This window comes from Zerene cesonia, chromosome 1 (assembly GCF_012273895.1).
Source record: "Zerene cesonia ecotype Mississippi chromosome 1, Zerene_cesonia_1.1, whole genome shotgun sequence".
NCBI lineage: Eukaryota > Metazoa > Arthropoda > Insecta > Lepidoptera > Pieridae > Zerene > Zerene cesonia.
Window position 1 is genome coordinate 5,957,195 of NC_052102.1, and position 22,862 is coordinate 5,980,056.

General features: G+C 31.8%; 4 protein-coding genes across 7 annotated transcripts; 1 reads left to right on the plus strand and 3 right to left on the minus strand.

The window, feature by feature from the left end:
• Positions 1-301: 301 nt before the first annotated feature.
• LOC119830429 (katanin p80 WD40 repeat-containing subunit B1-like) lies at positions 302-6,660 on the minus strand. Of its 3 annotated transcripts, none has more exons than XM_038353466.1 (16): positions 6,407-6,660; positions 6,177-6,307; positions 5,704-6,037; positions 5,384-5,582; positions 5,155-5,305; positions 4,570-4,744; positions 4,263-4,340; positions 4,043-4,099; positions 3,248-3,427; positions 2,826-2,969; positions 2,604-2,706; positions 2,353-2,494; positions 1,670-1,810; positions 1,225-1,337; positions 1,057-1,131; positions 302-983 (listed from the first exon to the last, which is right to left on the minus strand). In XM_038353466.1, exons 1-16 carry the CDS (start codon positions 6,435-6,437, stop codon positions 728-730), a joined length of 2,310 nt encoding a protein of 769 aa, XP_038209394.1. In that variant the 5' UTR covers positions 6,438-6,660; the 3' UTR covers positions 302-727. The 3 variants fall into 3 exon arrangements, with proteins under 3 accessions (XP_038209394.1, XP_038209401.1, XP_038209387.1); XM_038353459.1 differs by having other exon boundaries at positions 303-983; positions 4,206-4,340; XM_038353473.1 differs by lacking the exon at positions 2,826-2,969 and having other exon boundaries at positions 4,206-4,340.
• Positions 6,661-7,058: 398 nt separating this feature from the next.
• LOC119829790 (UPF0598 protein CG30010) lies at positions 7,059-8,183 on the plus strand. Its single transcript, XM_038352502.1, has 2 exons — positions 7,059-7,562; positions 7,632-8,183. Exons 1-2 carry the CDS (start codon positions 7,398-7,400, stop codon positions 8,148-8,150), a joined length of 684 nt encoding a protein of 227 aa, XP_038208430.1. The 5' UTR covers positions 7,059-7,397; the 3' UTR covers positions 8,151-8,183.
• LOC119829799 (protein crossbronx homolog) lies at positions 8,143-10,294 on the minus strand. Of its 2 annotated transcripts, none has more exons than XM_038352513.1 (5): positions 10,006-10,294; positions 9,683-9,747; positions 9,358-9,458; positions 8,919-9,106; positions 8,143-8,850 (listed from the first exon to the last, which is right to left on the minus strand). In XM_038352513.1, exons 1-5 carry the CDS (start codon positions 10,080-10,082, stop codon positions 8,601-8,603), a joined length of 681 nt encoding a protein of 226 aa, XP_038208441.1. In that variant the 5' UTR covers positions 10,083-10,294; the 3' UTR covers positions 8,143-8,600. The 2 variants fall into 2 exon arrangements, with proteins under 2 accessions (XP_038208441.1, XP_038208452.1); XM_038352524.1 differs by having other exon boundaries at positions 9,946-10,058.
• A 6,460-nt stretch (positions 10,295-16,754) lies between these two features.
• Positions 16,755-22,564, minus strand: LOC119831773 (protein big brother-like). The gene is made up of 3 exons (XM_038355276.1): positions 22,241-22,564; positions 21,727-21,906; positions 16,755-17,646 (listed from the first exon to the last, which is right to left on the minus strand). Exons 1-3 carry the CDS (start codon positions 22,412-22,414, stop codon positions 17,296-17,298), a joined length of 705 nt encoding a protein of 234 aa, XP_038211204.1. The 5' UTR covers positions 22,415-22,564; the 3' UTR covers positions 16,755-17,295.
• Between the last annotated feature and the right edge of the window lie 298 nt (positions 22,565-22,862).

Genomic DNA, 22,862 nt, shown 5'->3' on the forward strand with positions numbered 1-22,862 from the left:
TACACCCATGTATGGAATCAAAAGTTTATTGTATGGATTTAAAAAAAATGAAAATTAAGCACTTTGTACTGTAAAATTTTGAATGAACATCAATTTATGACCTTTGAAATTGTGTAAACAAATTTTGAAAGAGATGAGATCCTAGAGCTTAAATGCTTTATAAGTAAATCGCTAATAAGGCCTCAAGTTGAATATTTAGATATTATTTTCACTCCTTTAGAATAAGTGTTTTTTGCACAAATTAAATTTGAAAGTCTATGTACACCACTACATATCTAATAAAAATTTTATCTTATTTTAAAGAAAGTTTTTTTTAATAATATTAAAATCAAGTGTTAATTTATATGTCAAGGTATTACATTTACCAAACTCTTCTAAATTACTATAGTACCATTAATTTAATAACCATTTTAATTACTTTGTGAATTCAAGGGTGTCCTTGTACAAACTACATGTGATTACCCATACACATGTTGTGTATAATTTTGAATCTTCTTTATATTTAGAACACATCAGCTGTTCTTTGAGTTAATTCATAAATTAAAATATAATCATAATTTACAATCAGTGCCAAAACTACGCTTAGAAGAAAATATTTTGTATGTTCCCACTTCATCATGTAACAACCCAGTTTTTATTGATCTCACATTAACACAATCAAGTTATAACTTATTAGATGTCGTGTGCATAGACTTCAAAGCGTGTATTTCTTTTACAATATATTCTATCAATCGAGGCCTTGTTGCATCAAAGTATGCAAATCACGGAAAGCAGCACCTAGTCGACCTTGTAGTGTTTGTCGCTTGAGCAAAAAGGCTCGAATATCAAGTAGAAGCTGGTGGATTTGAGCACATTTAGCATAGCGTTCCTCTCGAGGGATGTCGACGCCAAGTGTGCGAACTGGTGCGCTGACATTAGCGCGAACCACCGATGAAAAGTTTCTTACTATCAACCGCAAGGCATTGCATCCACATTGCATGTATCTAAAAAAAAATTCTATTAGCGTGATTTTTGACAAAAATGTTTTTTAAAGTTCAAAATATATGAGATACTTACGATTCATATTTACTTTGCAATAACTCATAAATCTTAGGCAGCATTAGTAGGCATATATCTAAATTCCATAATGACCTGAAGAGAATAAACATATACGATTAATTTAGGAAATTTACCTTTTGTTTCCTCAGAAAACATTTGGTTAATTATATTATAGTGAACACTCACGGTCGATGCGCCATTACGTTTAGAATATCCAGTATCACAGATGCGTCTTCTAAAGCGATGACGGATTCCAATGCTGATTTCAGACTTTTATTTACTCGAACGGAGTGGAATATCTGAAATTGTATATATTGTTTTATTATATGAAGTGATGAGATAGGCAATTTGTATGGCGACTTGGCTGTTGTGCGATTACTTTTATTAGTATTTTGATGCATGCGAGCAAAACCATATACAATTATGAAAGAAAAGAAACAAGCCTACTTATTATTATTGTTTTTTTTTTTTCAAAAGCAAAGACAAAAAAGCATCTCTCTAATATGATTACCTATGAAATAATGTAAGCACGATATGAAAGCTGTACGTAATTATATGGCAACCCATTGTACTCATAGTAGGTGCCGGGTGGCATAACTGCTGAAATGATATATCAGTGCGAGCCATTTACCTGCAACGCCCTCTGGCGGGCCGCGAGCACGGCCATCATGGAGTCGTGGCCGCGCATCATGACGCCGAGCACCTCCTGCTCGCTCGGCTCCGCGCCCGCACCGCGCCCGCCGCGCCTCACCCCGCACGCGGTCAGACCGCGCTACACACAAAAACCATATTATAGCCCATATTGTAAACTAATATTATAAACATAATATTTCACTCTATTGTCACCATTAGACAGCTGCATCTTTACTGAGTGACAACGGCTTATATTAATTTCATTTTCAAAAATATGATATATACTAATTTCTATACTCTATGAATATCTCTCTAGATGTTAAAACTAAAAAAAATATTTCGATACAGGAAAGGAGATAATAAATTATGTGATTTCAAATAATTTATTGACTATAACCACTATAAGTATAGGATTTGTTTAGATTTTTTTCTGCTAAAAAATCTTTTAATCACTATCACTTAGAAGCGGCATGGCATATGTATATTTTTTTTACATCAGGTTATCATGATGAGATCGGGGCGAGAGATAAAAAATTGCTTTATTGATAATTTATATTTTTAATGCATAGGCTTTTTAATCAAATTTCGAAGCTTTATTTATCAATGTATACTCCTCGCTCCTCGCGCTCGCTTTCACTATTCTTATATACTATTATTACAACTACAATAATTCGTACTTACAGGCACAAAGTCATCAAGATCCAATCCAACAGGTTTGTCAATGGATAATGGTACAAATTCTGGTTCAGGATCCCTTTCCACTGCAGTTTCTACACTTCTATTAATTGTCACACGCTCGCGAGCTACAGCATCAACTCTGGTTCTTAAATAATAGAAAAAACAATTGAGAATTCATTATAATTTATATCAAAATTGGGTACGAAATATATATATATACAGATTATTTATTAGTTCAGGACTTTGATATTTACCTGGAATTTTGACTAGACGCTCTTGTGAATGACAATGATCTTGGACCTAAAGAAGTTGGTCCCAGTGATATTTCACTATTACTCTGTCGCAGATTAGTTCCAGCTGTAAATAAATAAATTGCAATTTAATTTTAGCACATAAAACGCGCGATTTTTTTTTATAAAAACAGAAATATAACATTTTAAATACTTATCGGCAAAAGCAAATAAATGCTAACTTACATATGTTGGTACTTGATTTTGTTTCTTTATATGAGTTATGCCTGTTTAAAGTTGGTGTTGGTATAGTGTTTACACTAAAGTCATTTATTGTTGTTGTTTGAACACTTGTTAGTAAGCTTTCGTCCTTATTGCTGTCTATTATACCTGCCAACCAAATTGAAGCGTTAGTTTAAGCAGATGCAGTTTACATTAATGATGATATGATTTAATTTAAATTAGATTAAATTAATACTTATATTTTATATTGTTTGCTACTTTATGTACAATAAATATTAGTTAATGTAAATATTTAGCATATTATAAGTGTACTTTTTAAAAAAACCTAACTTTTATCCACCATTAATTGATAAAACAAAAGCTCACACTTAATGTAAACACATAGATACATAAACATGGGACACCTCATTAATTATTATACTTACGCGGGAATTCAGTTCTCTTCTCAAGAACCACATAGTGTTCTTTAGGGGTGGGTATACGTGAGCAGTGTTCCGGTCTCTGTCTCTGCGGCGGCGAGGGTTGCGGTGGAGGGCGCGGAGGTTCATCCAGCATCAGGTCACGGAGAGACGTACTGACCGAGCCTTCTAGCTTGCATTCGTGTGCTAAGGATATGTTGGATACGTAAATGGATACGATCATCGTTTCAGAGATCGTGATCATTGGAGTAACTGATGAGTCCAAATACAGTCAATTAAAAAACTATTATTCTCTAAACGGTCTCGGTCTCGGTCGCGCTGCGCCGTGATTTTATAACACGATAACACATTTATAAACCGATTCCAGGGCGTGACTTAACAGAAATGGTAAATATAACATCGAAACATGTTTTCCGCGGCACATGGATAACATACCCGAGTTTGCATATGGGTAGGAAAATCAACGCATAATATATTAGTGGACATGAACCGAGACATCATTCAGAAGCAAGCGGTGATAATCCTATTTGGAATTGTTTGTGGCTTTACCACATGGAATGGAATGGAATTCAGAAAATACTATCCTTTTTAAGAAATGAATCCCACTATATATGTATATGTATATTATTATTAAACATAACCATAACATTAACTTTCTATTTAAAACATTATTTTTGTTGCAATTTAACTTGTTTACATGTTTCAAGATTCAGTGTACTTTAAAGATTTTAATATCTAAGTTAATTTCATTTTAAGTTGTACTAACGTGATTCATTGATATTTATCATCATCATTACTTACATGTGACAGAAAAGTCTTCCGATGATAAACTTGTAGCGGGAGGTGGGGTACGAGTCACTGAAAATAATTTTGTTTATTATTGTTACAATATTTTATTTCTTTACTACAAACAAATTTTCAATATTTGGGGACACCAGTTCTGGTTTATTTCAAAACTACTCACATGCTCTAGAGGGTCGAAATATTTCAGTGTAGTCATTAATATTTGATATAATGGCACCTGAGTCCTCGTCTGCTTCTGTCCCTGAAGTGGATTCTTCCGCTGTCTTCTCATCAAGAAGTGTTGGTCTATGAAGAACTGTAACCAAGTGCAACTAGTTTTTATTGCATTTATAAAATACAATTGAATGTATAAAATTAATATCACAAGTATATCATACTTTGTTGACAACTAAAATGAGATAATTTATTTCATTAAGCATAGAATTAAAAAAATTAAAAATGTTTAACATCATAACTTAGATTGTTATGATAAATGTGTGGAATGTCAATGAAATCAAGGTCCTTTTTATTCATTGTGTGCTTACCTTCTTTAGCAGGTTTTTCTTTTGAAAAACTCTTTCGGACCGTGTGACCCTTTTGGAATGGTGAAAGATCTCTGACAACTGTTGGTGCAGCTGGCGGTGGACCACCAAATGGATGCACTTTATTGAGATCAACCACTGACAACACCACATATGTAGAATGAAATGAGCCTGCAATCTGAAAGAAATTGATATGTGGCAGATTCATAACTTATAATGTTCATACACTTCATAATTTATCTTTTTATATTAAATGTGTTGAATTTTTAGTTTCAAAATACTATTACTGAATTATGGTCATCAATGGAGAGGTCAGGCATTGCCATGGTACGGCAAAAAGGTTTGTAAATCTCACAATCAAATTTCTGTTCTTGAAATACTTTTGAATTTCGAATTTTTTATATTTTATCTTTTATCTTTCTCTTAGTTGACAATAATATTATAGGAAATCACTATGGGTGGATACTTTTCCCGCTCTTATATGAATGTTTAAATTAAAAATAAAATATTAAGCATTTATAATATTTAATTTATAAAGTAAAAGTATTAAGACAGCCAGTATTGTTTAAAGTGTTGTATAAAACTTACCAGTTGTGTTTGAGCAACTGTCATATCATGTATTTGTCCCCAATGACCAGCAACTGTGTCTAAAACCCTTGCTGGTTCCCAACCAATGACATGCAACCCATCATTTCCACATCCCAAGAGTGTTGCACCATCATCACTAAATGCCATATGCCTAGAAAAGTTTATTACAATTTAGAAAACTATTTACAATAACTTTAACAACTATTAACATTATCATAATTTTACGAACCTTATAGAGGTGTTTTCCTTTTCAAATTTGGACACTAATTGAAATTTCTCCATATCCCAAAAATTAACTGTCCTGTCAGTACCACAACTACCCAGAAGAAACTCATGTGGGTGGAACTTTACACATGTTACAGCTGATGTGTGTTCCACAAACTCTTGCAACACTTTACCTATTCTTACATCCCAAACTTTCACCAACCCTAATAAAGAAATTTTTAAACACCAGAATTTAGTTTGATATTGTATTTTTTAATTATATTTAACATGATTTACTTAGATAGCATCTATAGTGTACATATGTAAAATTATAAAATATCTCACCATCTTCACATGCTGATGCTATCCACTGTCCATCAGGACTAAATTGAAGACTATTTACAGCTAGCCGGTGACTTGAGTAAGTGACAATACATCCTCTTTTTCTAGTATCCCATAATTTTATATTACTATCACAAGATCCTGTAGTTAAGTAATCTCCATATGGGTGAAAATCCATGCACTTAATAGCTCCTTTATGTCCTGTAAAAGTTCGTAACAATTTTGCAGCTTCTAAATCCCATATCTTTAGAGCACCTGTTTGTGAACCAGCACATACCAAATCCTCTGAATGTCCAAAACAAACACATTCAACAGGAGTAGTATGCCCACTTAAACTCTGAAAAAATTAATTAATAGAAATAAGAGCTTATATAAGTCCGAATATTATTTATTAATTTATTATAATAGAAATAAGTATTTTTATAGAACAATCCTTATATCACTTTAATTAAAAATATTAACAACTATTTACAAACCATCAAACAGCCTTGTCTTCCTATAGCCCACAAGTTAACTTTTTTGTCATCACCTCCAGTAGCCAACACCTGATTTGATTTGTGACCCATGGCCAAGCAGTTGACATTTGCTTTGTGGGCAACAAACTCTTCTAGAAATTGATTAAGACATAAATCAGGTTTAAATTATTACTACTTATTCTATTACTATAAGAATATTTTAACTTATTTATGTAAAGAACAAAACTTACGAAGTTTCCATGACCGTCTTAATGTATCCATTTTTCATATAGCATTCCTTGTACGTGATAGTAACCTTATTTGGATATCACTTTAAATCTTGCTGAAATCAACTTTTACTCCATATTCACTCTACTATTTCCCGTAACTTATTACTTATAGAAAAATCCTGTGTATCGTGTCTACAATTTAAAACTTAAACTAGAAAATTTTTCGTTCCAATAGCAAAAATAATAGATGGTATTTTGACAGCTAATAAGTTTGAAATTCTTGTTTCTTTGTTGTCAATGTCAAGCAATAGAAGCTGCAGGCATATACAATATGTGTATAATCTATGAGCTGCAGTACGTAAAATTATGGTACCTGTTTTATTTATAGTTCATTTCCCCAGAGTTGGCGAAAATATCGTTTCACAGTGTGTGTCAAGTATGGTGCTAATTCATTTATTTTACGCAAGACTATCAAAAAATAAAACCATAATATTACTCTATTATGCACAAAAGTTTGCTATCAGCTTTTGAGCATCCTAAATCCAGTTCTTAGAGTTTAGGTGGTATGTTACGGTTTTGTATCAGCTGCCAAAGTAAATGATTGCTTTTATACTTTTGAACACACTCGACGACCTGTCCTCAAAAATTACGTTTTACAAGATAAGGGTATTGGTTTCGAATATTGCCACGGATCAAAAGATGTAGCCTAGCCAAAGACCTAGAGCAGTACCTATATATTACAAAGAGTAGTTTAATAATACGCTGCTATAGTATTATGTTATCTGTGGCATAATATTGCTTGTAGCACAGTCTCATATATATGTATAGAAATGCTTAATGAACAATCGTGAATGACAATCATAGATGGTAAAATAATTAGTAATGTATCTAAATTTACTCTTTGAATTAGTGTTTAATACTTTATCTGTGTTATAAACTTGTCATTTACTCAATGTAAACACGAGTACGCTAATTTCGCGATTTTTATATTCCTGTTTTTTTTTTTATTGTAATGTTTTTTCAAAATATGATTTGTAGAACGTGTAACTTAAATAAGTTAGGAGTCAATCAATTTAAATATCTACAGACTCAAATAAGATCATTAAAATATGTTCAAGGGCAAGAACCTGAGCCAAAAATTAGAGAATATTTTTACTACATAGACCATCAAGGTATGGTAAGTATTTTTCATGCAATAAAATTTTAGTAAATTTTTGTTTCTTCAAATTGCTTTCCTCTTTCTTAGTTATTTTTAGATGATTCAAGAATGAAGAATTTTACTTCTTGTTTTAAAGAAAAGAAATTTTTAGAATTTTTCTTCAAAAGGATTCGTATAAATAATACAGGTAAATATGAAGATGAATTTCCTTATATATCACTATGTGGAAGAGAAAGAAATTACATTAGATGTGATGATGTTCCAATTGTTTTTACGCATATTATATCTAAGGAGGCTCCCAAAATGGAATTCTTGACATATGCATATGTGGGTGAATCAATGATATTTAAATTTATGCCTGAAAAAATATACATGCTTCCTGAGACAGGGCGCGTCTATCATCCAGCTGATGAAAAATATGGTGGAGTTGGTCTTATACGATCAAAATTAGCAATTGAATTAAGTAAAAACTTTACATTTGAAAAAGGGGACTCATGTCCACCAACTCACTTCAAATGGGGTAACAGAAGCTATGAATTAGATCAATTTTGGTTTAAAGATAAGGTGAAACAGAACAAAATAAAAATAAGAACAGTGCCCGAGTAATAGTTTATAATAATTTATATACATTAATTCTGAATTACATAGAAAGGAGTATAAATACAATGACAAATTAAAGTGAAATCAAGGTGTATAAAATAGTTGTGCATTTTGTCATATTGTTTACAGATTATTTAAAATAATGGGTTATCATTTGGAAGCCTGCCATAATAGTGATTAATTTCATTATATTTTTTTATATGTACCTTACAAAGCTAATAATTACTATAATATTACTTTTTAGAACACAATATGATCAATTCTATATTTGTTTGTAAATGTATAATTTAGTCATAGTTTAAAATAGGAAAATAATATTATATTGAAATAAATGTTTTACAATGGAAATTTTAAATATATTATTATTGTGCTTTTATCATCATTTCGTTTATACTTTGTTATCACAGGGTTTTATTTATGGCTATTGATTGATTTGCATATATGTTTTTGAATTAATCATGAAGTTTCTTCCTTAGAAAAAGATTGATATGTCCCAGCTTGAACCCAAGAAATTCCATGTGAAGATTCATCAGTTTCTCTTGGTTTCAGCATTTTATTTCTTGCAGCATCATGTATTTTTGGGTCATAAGGTTTAAATGTTATGTAATGCTTGTCTTCTGTAGGAGGATCATCATATAAATGGTCAGCACTTAGGGAAACACATTCCTTGGCCTTTTCTATAAACATCTTTTTATTTGTTTTAAACCTGAAATAAAATGATTTTTGAAATATATCTTATAGACCCAAAATATACCAAAAAAATTTATGACTTACATCATAGAGGCATCATTATTAGCTGGTGATTTGATGTTCATGTTTGAAAATATCCAATGCAAATACTTCAATATTTGCCAAATATGATTTTGTTTCTTATCCCAGTGAGGGAAAACTTCACTGAGATTAAGTTCACCAGTATTTGCATCAACTGCTGGATGGTACAATTGTGAAGTGAATGCTAGTGTCTGAAAAGAGATGATATATAGCTATGGCAACATGAACAATAAAAATAATAGATTTTTTATTGTGATACAAACTCTTAATAACAATTCTAGTCAGTAAACTTCTTAATTTTAAACATATTTAATAGAGAAATACCCAAATTAAAGGGCAATTAAGTAAACATGGAAATTATTGAGGTGTGTCAGTACATTTTGCAAAGTAACAAACAGCTTCTCAATCAAAAATTTTCATTAAGAGTATAAATAACACTTACAGGAACTTTATCATCTGGAAAATTCTCAGGTAAAGCTAAGGTAAATCGAAATACTCCTCCATTGTATATACCTGATCTTACAAAAATAACTCCATACCATACTGAAACAAACATGTACAGATGCCATAGACTTTAGTGCTTCAAAAGTCTTCAATTGCACTTAATTATTGTCAAAAAACTATATGAATAGTTGCAGCCATTACAAAAAGACCTTATTGATCCATATTACTTTCACACTTACTAAAACACTTAACACAGAATAGTATTTTATGCGTTTGAATAATTAAATTGCTATGTATTTATGCCGAGTTTAACTGCAACTTACCAAATGAATTTTCATATGATGGTATAACATAAATTCCTTCTAAGTTTTCCGTTTGTAGCATTCGACTGAAAATTGTAGTTATTTTTTATTATTAACATCTCAATACAAAATTTTATTAACAGAACTCAAATTAAAAAAGAATCATGCAGTATTGATTAGGGAGTGACCAGGTCCTAAGCCCTTTTTTGGTGAATTTTCCCTCTAAGGCATTGGATATAATATTAATCTTTTCTCCAGAAGGTGAGGCAATTTTAACTGTTTACCCGCTACTTCTGTTCGCCCGTAATTCATACTGCATGTTTTTAATGAGAATCTCATCTTACTATTCAGCCATAATAATATATTCTTGTCGGAAAATTGAATATAATTCCTTCATATTTTCTTGTTCTTTCTCATTCATGACTTCATGAGTGTCAATTCTTTATATTGGAAATTCAGAGAAATTAAATACCGAAATTATTTCTTTTAATTAAACCACTTTTCATAACAGATTTATATATTATTTAATGGAACAATTAGCAAATTTATCTATTTATTTATGATTAATTTTGGACACTTAGAGAATCCAAGTAAACGTCAATGAGGTCTACTTTTGACTTTGATTTATGTCCATTGTCAAGTGTGAGTGTGACTCCCTCTTCACTCTTGTTAGCCTTGTGTTGCTATATTGTTATTAATAACATTCCTTTTTAACTAACACTTTGGTTTACAGATTAGTAAATATTTACAACTTAGATGAAATAAATATATCATGCTCGATGGTGAAATATAAGCAATTAGATTAATATTTAGTCTCTATTTAAATAAAGCTTATTTATTATCGAAGAAAGATATTACAACTGTGTCAAAAATTTTATTTTTAACCTTTTTGTAAGAAACCAATAGATGGCGTTAAAGCATAGTATGGAACATTGAAACAGTCAGTGAAACTTTACTAAACTACCTTTTTATAGTGGATAATACTTTGACGCATAGCTAAGACCCGCGGGGAAAGCAGCCTAGGGCTACTTTCGGTTTTTTTGAACGGTTTTTTTTAACTGCAACAAAGGACTACTGACTAAACTTCACTGTATTTCGTCGAGCCGCTTAAAAGACGAAGCCACGGGTTTTATGAGAATTCGTCCGTGATATTCTACACACGCAAAGTGATTTATTTAGTTCAGTTTTTGAATTTTGTTTATTGGAATATAAATAGTATATAATATATGAGAAGATATTATGATTTATTTAATCAATCCAATGACCATCTTTAATAAGGTCATAGAATTGTCGAACGGATTGAAAACCTCTCTCGTTTTTGAAAAAATCGGCTTAAAATTTTAGAATTCTCTATATTTCTGATAATAAACAGAAAAGGAATAATAATATAGTGCAAATAATGTTATTAATGTGAAATGTAGTGGTGGCTCTGGTGAGTACTGCGGATTTAAAATCGATAAGTCAGGGATTTCGAGACCAGGCGAGCCTGCAGGAATAAACAGATTTTTCAATTTATCTGCGCAACTGGATAGCAAAATCACTGCTTAAAACGGCGAATAAAAACATCGTGAGGCCTGAACCCTTATAGGAGGCCTATGCCCCAACAGTGAGAACATATATATGGGCTGATAATCAATACAATTTAATGTAAAATTAATAAAAAAATGTATTTCTCATATCCAAATCCCCTACTCAAGTAGGACCTCTTCACATATTTATTCCCCTTTTATTATCAGGGGATTGGAATTGAGATCACCTGATGATCCCAGGATTAGATTACGTGTGCTCTCAATTAGTGGAGATTAATGCGCACGTGGCTGTAGATTAACGGTGAAACTTTTTGTACGTAGCGAGAGCTTTTAATTTCCGATATTGTAATATTATTTTACGCATTACTTTGTTTGACACGATTTTATAAATAGATAATAAATTATTCCCAACGCTTCCTGGATCATAGGTTAAACAATATTTAAATAAAATAAGTATAGCCAAACAGCGGTCAAGTACAGTCGCAGTTATTCAATTTTTCTTTCCTGATTAAATTTTTAACTATTCGCAGCAAATAAATAGCTTATGACAGACTATAAAGATACACGAGTGATTCTTTAGGAATGCTTTTTCTTCGTTTTACGTACGTAACGACGCCTTTGGTTATATGATATATCCATTTAAAAATTATGTAGGTAATGTACCTATGTAATCAAATTAGTAAACATGTGTATTCAATTTTGCTACATTTACCTAGACTTGATAATAATATAGACTTCATAATAGAGATGATGATGGAGAGATAGACTTATTAGTCTATCTTTTCGTTATCATTGATATCATACCAAATGTGCAAGGCTCTATATGTGCCATTTAAATGATATTAACTAGCTTTTCGCCCGTGGTTTCGCCTGGGTAGTCGACGAAAATGATAGATGTTCCCGAGGTTCCCGTATAGTTTCCGTGGGATTTCCGGGATTTAATATCCTATGACCTTTCTCGGATTTCAAACTATCTATGTACTACAATACAAATTTCATCCAAATCGACCTAGTATTTTCTAAGATTTGCTCGATCAAGCAACAAACAACTCTTCAGCTTTATATATTAGTATAGAAGTAGGTTTATATTGTAATAACACCCTTAATCTAAATTTTCAAGCCAATGATTTTGATGTAAGTAATATCTTTGTGTGTTGAATTTGAATTTGAATATGTTTATTTACTGCTGGTTCTCGCGAATCGCGTTATTCTTTATCAGACGCTCTACATCTCTATGATTATAAGTGGACAGAAAATGCCCAACAGAAATAAACAATATTTCGAATTTATACTCTCAGCAGATAATGCTCATCACGTGAAACGATTTTTGTTATGGCAAAATTTTTATATCTCTTATGGTTTAAGTGGTGAATTGCGGTTTTAAATCATGTGTTCCAAAATCAATTATAGCCTACTAGCTTTTCGCCCGCGGCTTCGCCCGCGTAGAATTCGTTTATATCGCGCTACATGGTAAGGAGTATGTTTTTCGCATTAAAAAGTATGGTTTGTTCTTTCCTACGTTTAGCTCCGTCTTCATACCAAGTTTCATCAAAATCGGTTTGATAATAAAGAACTTTCATACAAACTTTCATCCCTCTTTTAACCCTTTCTACCCTTTTTCCGCAAGTTCAGTTCTATCTTCATACCAAATTTTATCAAAATCGGTTCAGTGATTTAGGCGTGAAAGCGTAACAGACAGACAGACAGAGTTACTCTCGCATTAATAATATTAATAGGGATATGTTGCCTAGATTTTTATACCTATACAAAAAAAAGATTTCATTAAAATCCGTTTAGTACCTAGTTCCGAAGATTACCGTGTACAAACAAACAGACACAATTTTGTATAGAATCGTGGTCTATTACTCATTTTATGTCCCTTGAATTAAACTTTTTTTTAAATATTAAATTTTCAGACACAGCTTTTTTATTGTTTTATTATATGTAAAGATTTCATTGATTTATTTATAAAATTTCTTTTGATTTTCTTCTCTTTTTGTTAGTTTTATTTAATAACAGTTGGCCGATGCGCCGCCACGGTACTTAATACTTTTTTCTATGCTTTAAAAAACAATTCTCTATAGTTTATAAATGTAATAAAACTAAAACATCAAATATTTATACATTTTTAACTCTTAAAAAGAAAAGAAAGAACGCATATATGCATATGACCAAAATAACTGCATAGGAAAAATCAGTAAAAGTTAGGAATCGACCTATGCAAGTAACAGAGAACATGCATTTGTACCATATAACATTGCCTATACGACGTAATACATAGATATCCGTGATGTGAACAATACATATCCGCCATGAGTCATAATGATGTCCTGACTCCTGACTGCATACTAATAATCTTGCATCTGGCTATAAACGTTATTTTTATTACAAACAAGTAGTTAATAAGGTTTAATGTAGTAATCTACATATTTAACGACGGCAGCTTTCTTCGTAGAAAACAGACGTTAATTCGAGGAAACATATGGACGAGATGGCGCTACCCGCTTTTAAAGTGCCGCTCGCTATTTAAACGACTCCGTAATAAAACTTCATCATTTGATGTATGCTCTGCAGTTTAGTAATTCGAGCTAGGATAAACAAACAGTTTTATTTAGAGTTTATTTTCCTCATTAGTTGTCGTTTGATGTAAACAAATCTGCTATTTTATTCCGTATGATTATGTTGTAGTTATATGTTGCTTGTCAAACCCAGATGAATAGCTATGTACCTATTAATGTTGCATAAATGTAGTACCACAATTACTTACATTTAGTTGGATTACCTAAAATTTTTTTTTTCGATTATGTTTATACATAGGCCCATTTTTTCATACAGGTTCTTTACATCTCTTCTATGAAGCTATTTCCTTTAAAATATATTAAACTAGCTGTACTGTAAGTAAATAAGATCCTTCCTCAGAGTAGGTGCTATAACCATACCAAGCTTCATCAAAATCCGTTCAGTAGTTTTTGCGTGATTCTCATTCGAGATACAGACAGACAGACAGATTTTTTTAAATTGCATTTTGTACTTCAGTATCGACAATAAAAAGCCCCACAAACAGAAATTCTAAATATCTTCAATGTAGAGAATTTGACCCCGACCATTTTTATAATAGTAAAGATAGACATAACTCATGTCCTGGAAAAGCTGACCAAAATAATATTATACATATCCTGAAAAAAATAGTTTAGTTTTTGCTATACTTTATACAATGCTAATTCTATCTTGCCTTCTTGTTACTTCGTTCCATGGCTTTCTGGCAGTTTTCTAGTTTGTCTGCATTGTATTGAAGAGATTGAAATTACAATAAAAAATAAGTAACACAATAAATTTACTCAGAAGTGAAGCCAACATAATGCGTATTACAAGTTTACTGGAGATAGTCACTCATGTATGATACGAGACTGGTTGAGTTCGTCTCAGATATCAGTTGAAAGTGAAACCCTTTAAATGTCTTAATAAGTTTAAGCTGCAATTTAAACTCCAATTAGAATCGGAAAGAGGTATACTAAAAACATATTAAGTTGTAATCCGTTATCAAAAACTGAAACTTATAGACCATGTATAATTAAATAGCATGTAAGTATTACAATTTCATATCTCGTAAATATTATGAAAGTGTTTTGAAAAATAACTAAGCGACTAAACGGAAGACGGATTGTGCAAGTAACTTTAGATTCTTGACATGATCGGGTGAACAAGTTGCATCGTTCCCACGCGTTTTATACGCGGATTACACGAAATGGCCTTTTGGTGCTTCGCTTTAACACTGACCTGCGCTTTTTGCACAAAAAGAATGTACTGATAAATCACGGGTTCATTGTGTAGTAAGCTCAGGATAGCGCTCCCTGATTATTGCCTTTTACCGACCATTTTTTGCTTTGATCGATTTTAACTGATGTCCGATACAGGAAAGGTACCTGCTCAAGTTTGACCGGGAAGGTGTTTTGCGTCACAATAAAACTAAGATACCATCTTACTTTGTAATAGATATGTAATGCTCAGTTCCGCGTAAACTTTTATTCATCGGGTTTTTTGGCAAATGTTTTTTAATAAGATATTTTGATATTTTCCTATTCCTAGGAGATTAAAATACAAATTTGAATTCAGCATTAGTATTTGGCTGAATTCGACATGGTGATTCGATATGTACATAGTAATATCGGAAGTTTTTATATAATAAATTATACGCATGTGAAACCTAGTAAATGAATATATATAAGTTTTATTATATAAAAAAATATTTCCTGTTATGCCTAAATAATCATTTTATTCATGTGTATATACACAAATAAAAACGTTGTTAAACAGCAATTATGCTCATTTAATAATTTTGAACATGAACATTTCCGTTCCAAATTAGTTATATCGAAGGAGGGTGTATGTCAGGGGAGGGTTGATTGGCGCGATGCTTAGGGCACAGGTGCACGGCGTGTGCAGCTACAATAATCGCTTATACCTGCCCAATGGTAACATGTGTCGAATGCCTTATAGTACCCACTTATATAATTATACAAAATTTACATAATACGCACCATTTATAATTATCTTGCCCCTGGTTCCTTAGGCCTTCTGTTTACAGATTGAATATAGGAGGAACTAGGAACCTTCCTCTATACATATTTTTTATTAGTCACATATATGGACATGGATTAATGCTATGAAAAAGCCAAATACTAAATCTTATTTTCTCAGTAAAGAGTACTAGAAAAATGCATCTAAGATTATGTGATAGTATAGTGATGACGATAAAATACGATATGACCGTGCCTAACTTTTACTGGAGTATGAAAAACATTTTTCGTCAAAATCAGCTCGACCCAGCCGTTTGTGAATTTTAGCCTGATGAACATTTAATCTGTTTCAATGATAGGTACTATATTTCAATGTAGTAAGATTTATGTTTCTAGACAAGAGAAATTGTAGGTCGTAGCTTAGTAGCAAAAATGTTTTTTCGTTTTTAAAATATGTAGGTACATACTTACTTACAGAATTTAAAATTGTATATATACATATTGCATTCTGACTTAGATCGACTTGAATTAATAAACTCTGGCTTATTTTTGAAAATAACTCATGATATTCTAGAATCATATCATTATTAATTATCATCAGCAATAACTTCTGCAGAGACACGCCGGTGAAATCACAACATTTTTCATCTCGATATTAACAGTAGTAATGGAGAGAATGTGCAGATCCTACAACAAATATGTAAATTGTATAATATGAAGGTTTTAGAACATTTTGCTGCGTTGGTAACATTTAAGCACTTTCGGCGGAAATAATCAGTTTGAAATAATTTATATTTCTTTTGAATTTCTAACTACCATTTTCTATTTAACTTTATGAAGATTTTACTCAGTGTCTAATATTTTTACAACATATCCTTAATCATTTAATATAATAGCGGTTAAATTTCAAAACTTATAAATAAATACTATTTGCATAGAAAATGAAACAAAAGAAATCAGATTTAAATTGTATACATTTATTCACATTCGATATCACATTTGACATAATATATAAACAATTATCTTAAAATTAAATAACATGTAATTTAACTAAATTAACGTAATATTATTAAATAATATTTAAGAACTTACAAGATCAAATATGTTTGTAATTAAGATGAAACAAGTGCAAAAGCACAGACAAGGTGCCTTATATTTCAAATTGAACTTTTAAAACAAACGGAATCGTAATATATATGAGATCCTCATGAATGCCTCTTCTTTGAAGCGTTGGATTTAGACAAAATGTATACCGATAATCTGTATAAAAACCAACACCATTATTAACCGAGATTTTTTGTTTAAACTTGGTTATGAAAAAAGTACTACAAATAAAAACCAAATATCTAGTAACGGAAAAACAAATTTTCATCACTTCTATTTTCTTAAAATTAAATTTACATCGATCATTGCATTAAGTTGCTCATTGAAAATACTGATAATGATTAGTATTCATACAACTATGGATTTGGTTATATTCATTGGCTTAATTAGGAAAAAGGTCTTCACAGTTTCTTTAGATACATTAGATTTTTAATGTATAGAGCGTTTCGGTTAGCGCATAAAACATTGCTTGCGATTTCACTTTTTAGGATATGAGCGCTCCTTGTGAATGTTTAATGTGAACGGGATGTGTTGGATGCGGATGAGCTGGGTGCGTGGCGTGCGGCGGCTGGCGAGCTGGATGGCATCGTTGCACGTGTACTTGTGAGTGAGCTCGCATTTCTTCCCCATGCTCCCGATAAGCCCGCTGTTTGTCTTCAAAGTCACGGAGGCGCTGGTTATAGCGCTCGATTTGATCACGCAACGCCGCATCTTCAATCGCGGCCCGTTCTTCGTCGAGCTCGAGGCACCCAGCGCCATCGAGCCGCTCCAAATCGATCCATCCGCGCCATCTTACACAGACCCCATTCATTATGAAGCGGGACACAATGTGCGCCTATTAAGGACAAAAAAGAAAGGTTACTATGGCGAAACAAATCTAAATTCTACGAATTAAAAAAGGGAGCAAAAAATTTCGATGTAGGTGGTGAAGCAAAACTGAGAACGTATTAATCTTGGAAGAGTTTTTTTTGGAACTATTTTCCAATGCGTTTTTGCTTGGAATAGAAACCATTATTTTAAGCATATGTGATAAAAACAACATAGTCATATTATTATGCAATCTATTCGTATTTCATCAGCTTAATCAACGTAACATTTCGTATTTGTGTACCTATAGATATTTTACTTCAGTACACGACAGAAGGCAGGCGTATTGCAGTTCGGCATCGCGTGCCTGTTTGTTCCGGCATCCGCTCTTTGCAACACGTATTTAATTTTTTGGCTCTATTTTCTGACACAGTAATTTTACTAATAACAGCTTTTGGTGTTTTTTTTTTCATCTACGTTCACCGTATGGCTCATTGATAAATCTGTTGCCTTGTATGGGGATACGAAATGAAAACGAGGGCCTCTGTAAGTGTATTGTATTAACTTGAATATACTTTAGTAGTTGTTTAAAATTATTGATGTAAATTATACTTTAGTTTTATAGCAATTATGTTTTGAATATGTTCTTTTTTATAAATCAAATTTGCAAATACATTACAGTTCTATTCGGAGGCAGTGTATGGCCCTTCAAGAGGAAAATCTAATTATTTGATGTCGCCGAGAGAGGGGTCTACAGGGGGAGAGAGGGAAAATAATAATGGGCCGCCATGTTTACTGGGTGGGCGGAGCTCCCCCATCTCCAATGCTACAGGAGCTTTTCCTGATCGATATCAGACAACCATTTTCCTTCCATGATGTTTGTTTTGCAATAGCTTGGCTTTCAAAAGACACAAAATTCTAATATGTGTCTCATGAAAGCCACTTAATTACACTTTTGTAATTATATCATTTATACTTATTTATATGGTATGCATACTGATATTATGTTTTAATTTTCAATCTGAACAAACATTTTCTAATGCATAATATAAAGGCTTCCAGAAATTATAAAAAATCTCTATATGTATAATTTTTTTCAAAAGATGAGGGCTCGTGCACACTCAAGTGTACTGTTAAATGAACCAAGTGTAAATAAATATAAGTATGCATAGATACACACAGCGGGTGGCCTCGGCGTAACGAAGGGGCTAAATTCAATAAAACTTTCCATCAACTGGGTTTCTCTCGAGTGTTTTCCCGTATACATTTCGAAATATTATTGAGCTCTTCGATGAGATCGATGGATTCTACTTGAGGGCATTTAGAAAATTTAATGAATTAAAATATATTGCGCAATAATTGATCATTTTGCCAATAAGCAGGAAAGCAAGCATCAAAGCATCAAGAAGCATCCTTCCTTCCTTTAAAAATCAATTGATAGGTAAATTATACTACTAATATGGTGTACTGTGTAGGCACCTAATTTATAAGAATAATACTAAGTATCGTGCAATATTTCAAAAATGAATTCTAAAAAGTATTCAAAATTAATGCATTAACATGCACTCCACTTACGGTTTACAATGTACATTAAGTCAACCGGAATAATCAACGGAGTAGAAAAGATGTCTTTCATTCAAAATGAATTAAGTACAGAGCGTGACCGGCGTTTTATATACGGTGTTATGGCTTTATTTTTTGTGTGATGCTAAGTTATTTATGTCTTAATTTTCGTATGAATGTTTAGTCCGGAAGTAATGTAAGTTGATGACGTGCTAGTGTCTAAACAACGTTGGAAATGAGGTCATTAATATTGTGAAGCCTAGGCGACTATCTAAACGCACGTTCTATGTGACTCATAATTAATACGAGTCGACATACGAATGTTTTATGCAGTTGCTCATCAAATTAGATACAATTGAATGATGTATTTTTGCTACTACATTATACCTTATTACTTCGCAGGTATTATAGTAGGTCCACCTATAGACGTATCTATAAGCGGTGCCTTAAACTTTTTATTTAAAAAAAAATAAACATCATTTAAAGTTCCTACCAGCTTCTACAATTAGTAGACAAAATCACTACAAAGTATAAAACAATACTTTCTCTGTTTATCCCTATGTATGCTTAAATCTTTAAAATTACGCAACGGAATTTGATGTTTTTTTTTCAAAGATAGAGTAATTAAAGAGGAAGCTTTATATGATTTATATATTATTTTATTAAATTACTCCGAATTTAACGCGTGCGAAGCGCAGGCAAAAGCTAGTTTAATATAAATACAATCGTAATATTAAATTAGCAAAAATAAGCTAATTTAATGTCCTATCATTGTATCACGCTTCAAATAGTAATTTCAGCCGCATAGAAACAAATTTATAGATGCCCGATGCATTAATATAAAATTAAAATATTGATCCTGATGAAGGGATTTTTTTGTGACTTTAAATATAAAATCTGACTCTTTGGTACATCGTTCACATTTTAATAATATTATTCTTTGAATATATCTTACTAAAAGAATACATAATAGTAAAAGACTGCTACAATAAATGTTTAAAAAAAAACTGTAAAGCTTAATTAATATCGAAAGCTGAAGTGTATATATACTAACTCCAAATAATTGTTATTTCTCATATATATATATACTTCTTGCTTTTTGAGAGATAAATAAATATCCTTAAGCCGAATATCTTACGGGCTTTAATAATATTCATACAAGATAAATAATTAAGATGTAGGTACCTGGGTACAATATTGGTATAGATAAAATAATACTATAATATTGGCATCGTACGTTAAATAACATGTAATTAATTAAAGCGGAAAGTCACAGGAAATACTAATTAGTAAATAATATCGATTAATAATATGACTAATTGCAAAAAATGTCAACTGACGTCAAAAATAATTGATTAACTTTAGTAAGAGAATTTAGAAAAAAATTAGATTTTAATGGTTATTTAATGTGTAGGCATGTAATTAAGAATTTAGTACCTAAAATTTGTTAAAATTAGTGACAAATGACTTGTATACTGGTTTTAAAAAAATTGCGTGCGAAATTTTACTTTACTATCGAAAAATATAATACATGGAATACATGAAACGCTGTTTTCGCAATAAAGCCGTCTTTTTGTGCATAACGATGTTAAGGGTTTGTGTCCTTTCGTATTGGTGCAAAAGTGTTATCATTCTTTCATTCATACATAACAAAATTAACATGTTTTCAAATGTTTAAGTATATTAAATTCATATCACTTGTTCACTGACATTCGTTTGGTAAAAAGCATATTTCGGAAATTATATAAAGATTTCTGTGATCAATTGAACAGACGAAGTTGGGTGGGTCAGCTATTTAGATATAATTTTATGCTTACTTTATAGTTATTTTGTATATACTTAGGCGTTGAATTATACTGTGTGATTTGCTTTGCAAATTATAATACGGTAAAAATACAAAAAAGTAACCCTTATACAATATGACAGAATTGAAATAAGTGTTTTGCATAAATTAAAGATGTCAGAAAAATACGAGAAAAAAGATTGGCCATTTAAAAGCACAAATAAAACTTTAAATAAAGTTATTTTGTTTAAAATAATGTAATGCCTCCATATCATGTTTATTTAAATTATTAAAGATTAAGTATTTTAATTAAATACCTATTTAATAAAATCTTTTATAATTTATTTATATATGGTTTTAATTCTGATGACAATGTAATTTAGTCGGCGAATAGAGTAACAAAAACTCGCTATGAATTGCTCTTTCTTCTTAACGTCAATTAAGATGAAAAATTCATTTTCTTTTCCTTCATTGTAAGTTAACAACTAACTACAAATACAAGAAAACTATCTATTTATGTCCATATCTTTTAAAAGAGCAGCTTTCTTGCCGGCTCTTCTCCGTAGAACTGTTTTTTTAAACCGCTGGTAAATGTTAAAACTATGTTATGAAGATTCAAAAGTGCTTATATAAGAAGACAAATTTAATAAATAAATGTTTGAGTTTATGGTTATCTGCAGTAAATAAAGGCACCATAGAAAAAAAAAATGGAGCAAATTTAACACTGAATGCGTCATATAACTCCGTGATACGTAAACTTACTTTGCCATTTTCTTTTTGGAAATCACATCCTCTATTATTATATGGAGAGTGATCGAACACCAGTTGGAGGTTCGTGCCGGTAGCAGTGAAGGCGATTTCCGTGTGGCCCTCGCGACAACCACTGGTGAAACGCATCTGCCTCTCTTCTGGAGGGCGATCACGGTAACCAGTGTACCTCACCTATATAACAAATGGATATTATTAAAATGCCTGTTATGAAATAAAAATCCTAATATTTCTCTATTTTTCTCTACCTAAAAAATAATATTTATACTCTAATCACTCCGCCGCTCTATTTTCTTGGGAGGTAAACTGTTCATTATTTTTTATGCTCCGAAATAGCAAGGTTAGCTAAGTCAAATTTACAGGATTTGAATCATATTTATGAGGAAATTTGTTAACTCCTATATTGAATGTTCAGAGTTATTGTTTTCTTGTTTTCCTGTTGAAATGATTCAGTTTTATAATGATATGGTTATATTAAACAAATAAAGTACCTATCATGTGGACTTACCTCACTCTCCCTACTCAGTCTTTTAAAGAGATCATCGGATTCAAATTTTGCTTTTTGATCAGGAACTACACGGGGCATCTTGAATATAAATCTTGGTTTCGGTTGCTCATAGAGTCCAATTGAATCAAAGGGTAACATTCCGGCCAACGACGCGGGGTCACTCATTGCGTGCATACCATAAATTTAAAATATCGTCACAAAAACACACTCCACATTACTTATCACACTGGCGTAATAAGCACGATGAATCAATCTTCACTGTACTGTAGGGTTTTCCGATACGACGACCTTACACATCGACGTCCAACTACCGAATGATTGTCGTAGGAAGCGTACCGGGCACGGCCGAAATCTCCATCAAGGCGGAGTCTCCCTGTGGAGGGGTTACAAGCAGCCAATTGTAGAGAGCGTTGCTGCCGCCCCACTTGTCCTAACGCCTTCTATGCGTAATTTCGGGAGCTTTCGAGCGGAAAGAGGGTTTTCTCCCCTCGAAATGTTTCAAAATAAATACTGTAAGCAACAAAGCATATGAATTTATAATGATGGGCATTATGCTTTCGACGTTTCGAGTGTTTTATGTACTTGTATCATGCTTTTTGTTCCATTGTAACAAGATAAATAT

What these genes read in the sequence shown, in the direction of transcription:
- LOC119831773 (XM_038355276.1), bottom strand. Translation starts at nt 22,414, where the DNA reads ATGCACGCAATGAGTGACCCCGCGTCGTTGGCCGGAATGTTACCCTTT. An exon ending in GACTGAGTAGGGAGAGTGAG is followed by an intron (nt 21,907 to 22,240) that starts GTAAGTCCACAT and finishes TTTGTTATATAG; the next exon opens with GTGAGGTACACTGGTTACCG. An exon ending in TCCAAAAAGAAAATGGCAAA is followed by an intron (nt 17,647 to 21,726) that starts GTAAGTTTACGT and finishes TGTCCTTAATAG; the next exon opens with GCGCACATTGTGTCCCGCTT.
- LOC119830429 (XM_038353459.1), bottom strand. Translation starts at nt 6,437, where the DNA reads ATGGATACATTAAGACGGTCATGGAAACTTC. An exon ending in GAAGAGAACTGAATTCCCGC is followed by an intron (nt 2,970 to 3,247) that starts GTAAGTATAATA and finishes TTTGGTTGGCAG; the next exon opens with GTATAATAGACAGCAATAAG. An exon ending in TTGCAAAGTAAATATGAATC is followed by an intron (nt 984 to 1,056) that starts GTAAGTATCTCA and finishes ATTTTTTTTTAG; the next exon opens with ATACATGCAATGTGGATGCA.
- LOC119829790 (XM_038352502.1), top strand. Translation starts at nt 7,398, where the DNA reads ATGTTTTTTCAAAATATGATTTGTAGAACGTGTAACTTAAATAAGTTA. An exon ending in ACATAGACCATCAAGGTATG is followed by an intron (nt 7,563 to 7,631) that starts GTAAGTATTTTT and finishes CCTCTTTCTTAG; the next exon opens with TTATTTTTAGATGATTCAAG.
- LOC119829799 (XM_038352513.1), bottom strand. Translation starts at nt 10,082, where the DNA reads ATGAATGAGAAAGAACAAGAAAATATGAAGGAATTATATTCAATTTTC. An exon ending in TATATTATTATGGCTGAATA is followed by an intron (nt 9,748 to 10,005) that starts GTAAGATGAGAT and finishes TACAATTTTCAG; the next exon opens with TCGAATGCTACAAACGGAAA. An exon ending in ATCATATGAAAATTCATTTG is followed by an intron (nt 9,459 to 9,682) that starts GTAAGTTGCAGT and finishes TGTTTGTTTCAG; the next exon opens with TATGGTATGGAGTTATTTTT.